This window comes from Nerophis ophidion, linkage group LG15, assembly GCF_033978795.1.
Source record: "Nerophis ophidion isolate RoL-2023_Sa linkage group LG15, RoL_Noph_v1.0, whole genome shotgun sequence".
Taxonomy (NCBI): domain Eukaryota; kingdom Metazoa; phylum Chordata; class Actinopteri; order Syngnathiformes; family Syngnathidae; genus Nerophis; species Nerophis ophidion.
In genome coordinates, this window is record NC_084625.1 from 21,720,455 (window position 1) to 21,731,185 (window position 10,731).

A 10,731-nucleotide genomic window follows, 5' to 3' on the forward strand; every position below is an offset into this window, starting at 1 on the left:
TAGTGGGTTTCAGTAGGCCTTTAATCATCGACATCATCGGCTCAGATCCCACATCAGGGCAAGAAAAACTCAACCCAAAGGGAACAAGAAAAAAACTTTGGATAGGGACCGCATATGTGATGCAGAGTGGATACATTAAATAATGTGAGAGTCGAGTCCATAGCTCGCAGGGCTACCTCTGTCATGTAGACATGTCGCGGCGCAGCAACGTCACCGACTGATGCATAAGGAGTGGTCACCCATTATTTACTGTACATAGCATTTAAAAGTTCTTCAGTTCTTCTATGTGATCCAGCAGCTCCAGAGGCAATTCCATCTCTGACACAAGATCCCGGCATCGCTGCAGCAGCTGACCGAATTCGTCTTCACAGGCGGACGAGCTTGCGCTACATGCGAAATGCAACAAATCCGACTTGAAAGGAGACTCAGTGTCCATTAGTTCTACTTTCATGCAGCAATCGCTGTTTTGGCAACCCCCTGCTGGGTCTGCCGGCTGTTCCACCTCCAGGTGCTCCATGCTCTGCGACACATCTTCCACACTCGGAGGGGGGTTCTCCATCATTTTACTGATGTGGTCTATGATGGCTTGTTCATGCTGTGACACACGCTGCAGGAGCTCTTTGACAGAGGCGGGGGTGGGATGGTCTGGGTGCTGGATTCGGTGCCAGCTCCCTATTGCACTGTGATGCAAGACAAGTCATAAAAGGAATGTGATGAGTAGAAAACTTGAAACATCATGACAAGTTATAGAGAGGTGAATAAGCCAACACGATGCTAATGTACCTTACAATCCCTCGAAGTCGGCCAACAGCTACAGTCCGAGCTGCTCCTTCCCTGAAGCCTTCATTGAAACCCTCCGCCAGTGCAGCCTCCTCCCCAGCATCAGCACCATCCACATACCCATCCTAACCAGCAGCACAACCACGTCAAAAACAAATATACTCATTTAATTTAATACTAAGTATTACATAGGTCCTCTTATGCAAAACCAACTTTTCTTACCTGATGGTACCTACTTATGTGTATTTGGGATCTGCTTTAAGTCCAGAAAACTTGAAATCAAACCGTAGAGGCATTGCGGACAAAATTATAAAACAATCTTGCCTTCCTTCTTACTTCCTCCAAACGGTCCTCTTAGAATTTTGTTCAATTGTGAAGTCAGCGGATTATCCATACAGTCAAGAAAATAAGTATTTGAACACCCTGCTATATTTTGCAAGTTCTCCCACTTAGAAATCATGGAGGGGTCTGCAATTTTCACGGTAGGTGCATGTCCACTGCATGAGAGATAAACAAAAAAAAAATCCAGAAATCACAATCTATGATTTTTTTAACAATTTATTTGTGTAATACAGCTGAAAATAAGTATTTGAACACCAACATTAATATTTGGTAGAGTAGCCGTTGTTTGCAATTAGAGAGGTCAAACGTTTCCTGTAGTTCTTCACCAGGTTTGCACAGACTGCAGGAGGGATTTTGGCCCACTCCTCCACACAGATCTTCTCTAGATCAGTCAGGTTTCTGGGCTGTCGCTGAGTAACACAGACTTTCAGCTCCCTCCAAAGATTTTCAATTGGATTTAGGTCTGGAGAGTGGCTAGGCCACTCCAGAACCTTGATATGGTTCTTACGAAGACACTTCTTGGTTTTCATGGCTGTGTGCTTGGGTCATTGTCATGTTGGAAGATCCAGCCACGACTCTTCTTCAATGATCTGACTGAGGGAAGGAGGTTTTTGGCCAAAATCTCACAATACATGGCTGCAGTCATCCTCTCCTTAATACAGTACAGTCGTCCTGTCCCATGAGCAGGAAAAACACCCTCAAAGCACGATGCTACGACCCCAATGCTTCACAGTAGGGATGGTGTTCTTGGGATGGTGCGCATCATTCTTCTTCCTCCAAACACGCATAATGGAATTATGACCAAAAAGGTCAATTCTGGTATCATCTGTCCACAAAACTTTCTCCCATGACTCCTCTGGATCATCCAAATGGTCATTGGCAAACTTAAGAAGGCCTTAACATGTGTTGGTTTAAGCAGGGAACCTTCCGTGCCATTCATGATTTCAAACCATGACGTCTTAGTGTATTACCAACAGTGAGCATGGAAACGGTGGTCCCAGCTCTTTTCAGGTCATTGACCAAGTCTTGCTGTGTAGTTCTGCGCTGATTCCTCACCTTTCTTAGCATCATTGAGACCCCACGAGTTGACATCTTGCATGGGGCTCCACTCCCATTGAGATTGACCGTCATGTTTAGCTTCTTCCATTTTCTCATAATTGCTCCAACAGTGGACCTTTTTTCACCGGGCTGCTTGACAATTTTTCCAGAGCCCTTTCCATCCAATTTTGTCTCTGGTGTCTTTGGACTCTTTGCTCTTAGCCATGCTGAATGTTTGTGTCTTACTGATTGTATGGGGTGGACAGGTGTCTTTATGCAGCTAACAACCTCACACGTGCATCTGATTCAGGATAATACAGTGGAGTGGAGGAGGACTTTTAAAGGACTAACAGGTCTTTGAGGGTCAGAATTCTGGCTGATAGACAGGTGTTCAAATACTTATTTTCAGCTGTATCACACAAATAAATTGTTAAAAAATCATAGATTGTGATTTCTGGATTTTTCTTTTTAGGTTATCTCTCATACAGTGACATGCACCTACCGTGAACATTTCAGACCCCTCCATGATTTCTAAGTGGGAGAGCTTGCAAAATAGCAGGGTGTTCAAATACCTATTTTCTTGACTGTATATTGTAGACATTTACCCAGACATCTCTCCATGAGTCAACCAATTTAAATCTATGTCAGAAGCTCGCTGTGCTACTTTAACCAGCGCAAGGCACTGCATTAACTTTCAGCCTCATCTGAAGTAAGAACTGCTTTATTTTTAACTTTTATGATTCGTGGCAATGCGCCTTCATATTTGAGGAAGTCTCTTAGAGTGTGTGCAAAGATTAGCCCTACTTCAACTACCGACCTTCATTAAGGATGGATGGCATTGGATGAGACAATGAAACGGTAAGTGATAACAGTAGGTTAGAAATGTGTGAGTGATAGGTTAGCTTTGTTAGCTCAATTTGTTGTGTAGCTAATGTAAGGCAATAATGTCACCGGCCTGCGGTTCTACTACTTGTATTTGGATCAGTTCCTACTGTGTTTGGCGATGGACCAGTAAATAATATGATTTGTTATTACGTTGGCAACACTAAATTGGCCCTAGTGTGTGAATGTGAGTGTGAATGCTGTTTGTGTTGACCCTGTGATGAGGTGGCGACTTGTTCAGGGTGTACGCCGCCTTCTGCCGTAATGTAGCTGGGATAGGCTCCAGCACCCCCCACGACTCCGAGAGGGACAAGCAGTAGAAATTGGATGGATGGACATTCGCAATGCCGCTTGTAGTGCGGCTTACTTTACTGCAGCCGCCTTGAGCCGCCATTGTTTACACATGGCTACGTCCAGGATTTAGCATTTGACAGATACAGACTCTGTAAAATTTTACCCTTGGTACATAGTTACAGACCTGTTTCGTGGCTGGCGTCTGCTTTCTTTCTCTTGTCTGCCCGCATATAGTCTCCTTATCGACGCAGCGACAAAACACGGTGAGCCGCTGATCTCGCTATATCATCTGGGATTTTGTGTTGAGGTGAAAGTTCCTCAAAACAGACAGCTTGTGCTGGACATCGGTGTCCAATGGGCACAATAAATGCAAGAAATCTAAAAAAAAAAAAAAATACAAAAACATTTCTACCGGGCGAAAAAAGGTTAAATTGCATCTAACAACTGCGCCTCTAAAAACAAAATGTTTTAAAAGGGAACTAAAATATGGCTTACAAGTCCACAGGCCATTTTTCGTCGTGTTCCAACATCCGGGAAATAGGGACTAGGGCGCTCAGATCCTAAAACCATTTTAGGTCCTACTTTGAGGCAAGATCTAAACTGAGTCACATAGGAGCAAAAAAATACGTAGGTGTTTAAACTGAGTCACATAGGAGCAAAAAAATACGTAGGTGTTTGGTGATTGGTTGAACTGACGAGCTACAACCCTTGCTGGATATGCGCTTATCCTAAACACAACACACACCCGACATTTTTAAAAAGTCCTACAGAGTTGTTTACGAGATCGCAATCGCAAAAAGAAAAATGGACACAGCCAGCGATAAATGGACTGACGAGGAGGTCAAAAGTTTCCTTGCTGCCTATTCCACAGAGGAGATTCAGCTGGGTTTTGAAGGCTCACAGAAAACATTAATATATTCGGTACATTAAGCGCTCAGTTAGAAATGTCAGGGATTTCCCACTCCGCAAAGCAAGGAGAAAATTAAGAAACTCAAACAGGATTACAAAAAACTCAAGAAACATAACAACCAACGTTGGTCGAACAGAAAAACAAGCAAATGGTTCGACACTTTGTACCTCATATTGGGCCACCGATTTGCCTTCTCGGGAAACTCTGCAACAAAGGACTGCTGGGCTTTTGAGAGTGATAAACGACGAGAGCGTTCCACCATTACAGGAGCTTGAAGTTTAGTAAACAGTACAAAAGTTTTAACCTGGGTATAGATCTAATGTAATACGTCACGGGTCGCAGGCAGGTATGCGACACACATGTTTCTTACCAAAGTCCCCAGCAACACTAGCCATGTGTGAACGTTAAAAGGAAAAGTCCCCATGGGGAAGGGTAGTTCCTATAACTAAATTTGAGTGTGGTAGGTCTTAGCACTGCGTCCTGAGAACTACTATATGCAGATATGGCTTAAGTCTGTAAAGCTAAATCTATGCCGATTTTTATAAGAACCACATTATATGTTATGTCGACCAAAATGATGTTTTAAAATAGAAAAAAATTCCTAATATGACCCCTTTAGGAGTGAGTGTGTACAAACAGCCAAATTATAGGTATGTGTGTATTCCCCGCTGCAGTGGTTAACTCAGAGTGTTTGTTTGATCGCAACATCGAGAGTAGCGACCGGACCGCTGTTTTCAGAGTTCAACTGCATCTGCCTTGTTTTCATCACCACTATACATAAATACTCATGACGTAGAATACATAGCGTAATATCCAGAATAAGTATCTGCGAAACAAGGCCCCGAACAAAATTTGGCAAGTTTATACTTGCCAAATTTCCCCTGCAAAAAATCTATGGTGAGTAAAAACTTAATTTAAACCAACTTTTCCTAATTGTTGGTACCAGCTGTTGAGCATTTGGGATTTGTCCCCAAAATTTGAAATCAAAGCGTGGAGGCATTGCAAATATATTTATAAAACAATCTTGCCTTTCTAAAATCTGATGTCTTTTAATTTGTAACAATAGATCCTATTCTATTTGATCAATTTAATAAAAAGCAAAAACACTTACAGTGCTTTATTGATGTTCATAAATCAATAGAATAATAAAATAATAACCATGAATTGATTAAGGGGGACCCCGACTTAAACAAGTTGAAAAACTTATTTGAGTGGTAAAATTTAGTGTTCAATTGTACAGAATATGTACTGTATTGTGCAATCTACTAATACAAGTTTCAATCAATTAAACAAAAGTAGATATGCTGATGATAGATAATAACTTTTATATTTTTCAGTATTGACAGCCACAGTTTTATATTCGACTGTTTTAGTATAGGGAATTGATTTACGAAAAATAGTTATTATAACAGGATGAAATCCCTTTTTTAAAGTTTATTTTATCCGTCCATCTAAGGCTGGGCGATATATCGATATATATGATATATCGCGGGTTGTCTCTGTGCGATATAGAAAATGACTATAACGTAATATTCGGGTATACGTTCTCACGCAGTTGCTTTTAGCTGCGAGCATTACACGAGTACACATTCTCACACAGTTGCTTTTAGCTGCGGGCATTACACTTCAGGCTCTTCTCATTCTTTTTTGTCTCTCCTCACAGACAAGCAGGCGCACATTCTTACATATGTCACGTCATAAGTCACATACGTATATGCCCTCGCCCAACGGAGAGGTAGCAGACTGGGCTACGTCAGCTGCTAACGTAGCCGTAAGAGTGGGAATACGAGAGAAAGATCTGGTAACAAATGAAGGAGGATTTAAATCCCAATAAAAACAGCAGAGGATCCATCGTCTGGCGTGGTTCGGCTTCAAGTGGGAATACGTCGAACAGACAACCGTAATTTGTCAAGTGTGGGGCAAAAGCGTTACTATAAAAAGTAGCATTACTGCTGATATGTAGCATCATTTGAAAAGTCACTCGCTAGAGAATGAAGAGAATTTCAAAACGTTCGTCGTAACCTACCACATAGTGAAGGACGAATACTATTTGATTTCCTATTATGCAGCTCATTTTTATTTGACACTTAAAATGTCTCTGACAATCTTGCACTTTATGTTTTGGAAATGACTTGAACGTTTGTGCCATTGCTTAATAACTTTAATAAATACAGTTTTGGTCAATTGACTTAGTTGTGATTTCCCTCTCTGCATGAAAGTTTAAAAGTAGCATATATGAATGCAGTATGAAGAAGAATGTTTTAATGTATACACATAGAATCATCATACTGCTGTGATTATATGCATCAAGTGTTCATTGAAGGCCAAAGCAAAATATCGTAATATATATCATATATCGCGATATGGCCTAAAAATATTGCGATATTAGAAATAGGCCATATCGCCCAGCCCTACATCCATCCATTTTCTACTCCATGTCCCACTCGGGGTCACGGGGGTGCTGGAGCCTATCTCAGCTGCTTCGGGCAGAAGGCGGTTACACCCTGGACAAGTCACCACCTCATCGCAGGGACAACTCAGATAGACAGACAACATTCACACACTAGGGCCAATTTAGTGTTGCCAATCAACCTATCCTTAGGTTCATATCTTTGGAAGTGGGAGGAAGCCGGAGTACCCGTAGGGAACCCACGCAGTCACGGGGAGAACATGCAAACTCCACACAGAAAGAACCCAGGACCATCGTATTGTGAGGCAGACACACTAACCCCTGTCCTACCGTGCTGCCGGTTTCACTAATCAAGCTTTCCAATGATCCCAACCTTGTAAAAGTCGAGTAAATGATAAGAAAGAGATAACATTTGGAAAGTCTGATTTAATAAAAACGGTCACGCCTAAAATCTTGAGCCCCACTTATTTTGTATCACAGAGGTTGACCATAAATTGATGAATTTTCACAGGGTTTAAAATTCGTAACTTTCCCAAAATTTATCACAGTGAACGTACACTTATATCACTGGAAATGTATATACGAGACCTTCATAATTAACCAATTAACATTTTACACGGATACATAAAAAGCACTCCAGCCACTGTTCCCAACTGCTGATACTACGTTAGCAATATTAGCACGAGCAGCTAGCAAAGCGGGCGGAAGTTCCCCTTCTTACCCTGATTCTTCTCTTCATATTGGCTTCCCATTCTTTCCCTAAAAGTCGAAGTTCGTCCGCATTCTCCTCAAATATGTCGTCCTCACTTTTAGCCGCGGCTTTAACCCAGGACATAACTGTGCGTTTCGCATTGGAAACGTATTGTTGCTTCTTGTTGGAGATAGGCTTTTTCTTCTTCTTCCTTAATCGAGATCGTGCGCCACACCGCCATCTGGTGGTGCGGCCACTCCATTGCGGCCTGTTTTAACATGGAAAATCCTGCGGGAGGCGCTATAGCAATCGTTTTAAATGTCAACGCAAATAACGGTAACAAATAAATCACAGCTTAACGGAGTGTTTTAGGTGACTAATACTCACATCAAAGCAAATATACATCTTGTAATAGCAGATTTGTTTCCCTCCGGGTGCATTTCACTTTCTAACTGGAAAGCAATCTAGTGCACTTCAGGCCTCCTCCCTTTTCATGCAAGTACATGTGCAATGGATTACTTCCATATGCAGACATTTACGTCTCACCAATAGCTGCACTGTGTGTGCGTGCGTGCGTGCGTGCTTAATGCGGCAGAATGAAGAGGGTTCACATGAGGAGACGTGCACTGCAGAGACTAATCCACATGTGTGATGTATAGCATGAACACAAACGGGAGGGGCTGCCATTGTCCCTGGGTGACACTCTGCGTGTGTGTGTGTGTGTGTGTGTATGTGAGAGAGAGAGAGAGAGAGAAAGAGAGAGAGAGAGAGGGCGTGTGTGTGAGAGAGAGAGAGAGAAGAGAGAGAGGGCGTGTGTGTGCGTGTGTCTGTGTGTGTGTGAGAGAGAGAGAGAGAAAGAGAGAGAGAGCGTGTGTGTGTGTGAGAGAGAGAGAGAGAGAGAGAGAGAGAGAGAGAGAGAGAGAGAGAGAGAGGGCGTGTGTGTGCGTATGTCTGTGTGTGAGAGAGAGAGAGAGAAAGAGAGAGAGCGTGTGTACGTGAGTGTGAGTGTGTGTGTGTGTGTGTGTGTGTGTGTGTGTGTGTGAGTGTGTGTGTGCGTGTGTGTGTGCAATGAAGCTGGTTTGATGTTGGAGCATTCCGCTGACATAGATGTGCACGTGCAACTGTTCACACTGCTTCTAACGAGATAATTAGATCCCAAAAGAAATAGAAAAAAAAAGAAGAAAGAATCACATTGGATTGTGTGTGCATAATTATCACGCCCACACTCATTTGCCCACATTTGCAACCTCTCACACCGGGTTACCTGCAGGGGCAGATGGAAATGAGTGATGGGAAGGTTGCCTATTTCGCCGTAGCTTTTCAATAACGTATTTAAAAACACAATTTGGGCTTCTTTTTTTTTTCAAAAGTATTTATATTGTCCATCCATCCATTTTCTACCGCTTATTCCCTTTTGGGGTCGCGGGGGGCGCTGGCGCCTATCTCAGCTACAATCGGGCGGAAGGCGGGGTACACCCTGGACAAGTCGCCACCTCATCGCAGGGCCAACACAGATAGACAGACAACATTCACACTCACATTCACACACTAGGGCCCATTTAGTGCATCCCCAGGTGCATACGTTTGGAAGTGGGAGGAAGCCGGAGTACCCGGAGGGAACCCACGCATTCACGGGGAGAACATGCAAACTCCACACAGAAAGATCCCGAGCCTGGATTTGAACCCAAGACTGCACAACCTCCGTATTGTGAGGCAGACGCACTAACCCCTCTGCCACCGTGAAGTCAGTTTTCTTAATACAAACATATTCAATTTGATCAGATTACGCCTATACTGGCTCACCTGCACTGGCTTCCTGTGCACTTAAGTAGTAAAACCTTAAAGTCACATCTTATGTATAAAATACTACACGGTCTAGCTCCATCCTATCTTGCTGATTGTATTGTACCATATGTCCCGGCAAGAAATCTGCGTTCAAAGAACTCCGGCTTATTAGTGATTCCCAGAGCCCCCAAAAAGTCTGCGGGCTATATAGAGCCTTTTCTATTCGGGCTCCAGTACTCTGGAATGCCCTCCCGGTAACAGATACAGACGATACCTCAGTAGAAGCATTTAAGTTCCATCTTAAAACTCATTTGTATACTCTAGCCTTTAAATAGACCCCCCTTTTAGACCAGTTGATCTGCCGTTTCTTTTCTTTTCTGATGGCCCCACTTTGCTCTGGACTCTCACTATTATGTTAGATCCACTATGGACTGGACACTCACTATTATGTTACATCCACTATGGACTGGACACTCACTATTATGTTACATCCACTATGGACTGGACTTTCACAATATTATGCTAAATCTACTCAACGTCCATTGCAGTGGTTGCCCTAGAGGGGGTGGGGTGTGTGGGGGTGGGGGTGGTGGTTCCACCCACATCTGCGGTCCTCTCCAAGGTTTCTCATTGTCATCCCACTGGGTTGAATTTTTCCTTGCCCTGATGTGGGATCTGAACCGAGGATGTCGTTGTGGCTTGTGCGGCCCTTTGAGACACTTGTGATTTAGGGCTATATAATTAAACCTTGATTGATTGATATACACATACAATAAAGTAAATTAAATGTGAAAATAAAAATAATGAATGAAGAATTTTTTTACACAGATTGTAACCTGTAAAAACAAAATATATACAAAGAGACTTACGTATATTAGTTGAATGTCCACTTTCATCAATTACATCAATTATGCCAAGACAGGTAATTATTGACTACAGTTTCAGGTATTCTAAGATAGGTCTCCACACATCATGAAATTTATGTAAGTTAAAAGAAATCTCATATCTCAGTTTTTCAAAGTGGAGGATTCCCGCTAGCTCCCTCAACCGGGCTTCAAACTTAGGTGGTGATTCAGATTTCCACACTCTCAAAATGCATCTCTTTGCTGTGACCATACCATAGGCCACCGCTGTGCTTACGTTTCAACCCATCTTGTCTAAATTGTTAGAAATGCCAAGTAAAGCAGTGTCAGGATCCAGATTTACTTTAAGTACATGAGAATACCAACTGAAAATCGAACTCCAGAAATCTTTAATCTCAAGGCACAGCCAAAATTGGTGTGCATGTCAATTTGGGTTTTTATTTGATAAATAATGCAAATGTCCAACTGCACAATTATTTGATAAACATTTAGCATTATCCTCACTTGTCAAGATGCTAATAAACATTGGAGTTCAAACATGCTGTGGTACTTCATTTATGCTATTTAACATCACCTAAGAGCATGCTAGTGAACATTTAGCTTTAGCCTCACTTTGATCAAATTTAGCATTGAAATATACAAATTGTTTCTTTGCATGTTTGTAAGCAAAGCTATGTGTTTGCTAGCGTGCGCACAAGTTAGGAAAAGTGTTTATTAGCATGTGAAGCTAATCGAA

The 10,731-nt window shown here is 42.3% G+C and overlaps 1 protein-coding gene across 1 annotated transcript; it reads right to left on the reverse strand.

The window, feature by feature from the left end:
- Positions 1–7,595, reverse strand: otulina (OTU deubiquitinase with linear linkage specificity a). Its single transcript, XM_061921760.1, has 3 exons — positions 7,378–7,595; positions 784–905; positions 1–680 (listed from the first exon to the last, which is right to left on the reverse strand). The coding sequence occupies exons 1-3, from the start codon at positions 7,489–7,491 to the stop codon at positions 263–265; spliced, it is 654 nt and encodes a 217-aa protein (XP_061777744.1). The 5' UTR covers positions 7,492–7,595; the 3' UTR covers positions 1–262.
- Positions 7,596–10,731: the final 3,136 nt, after the last annotated feature.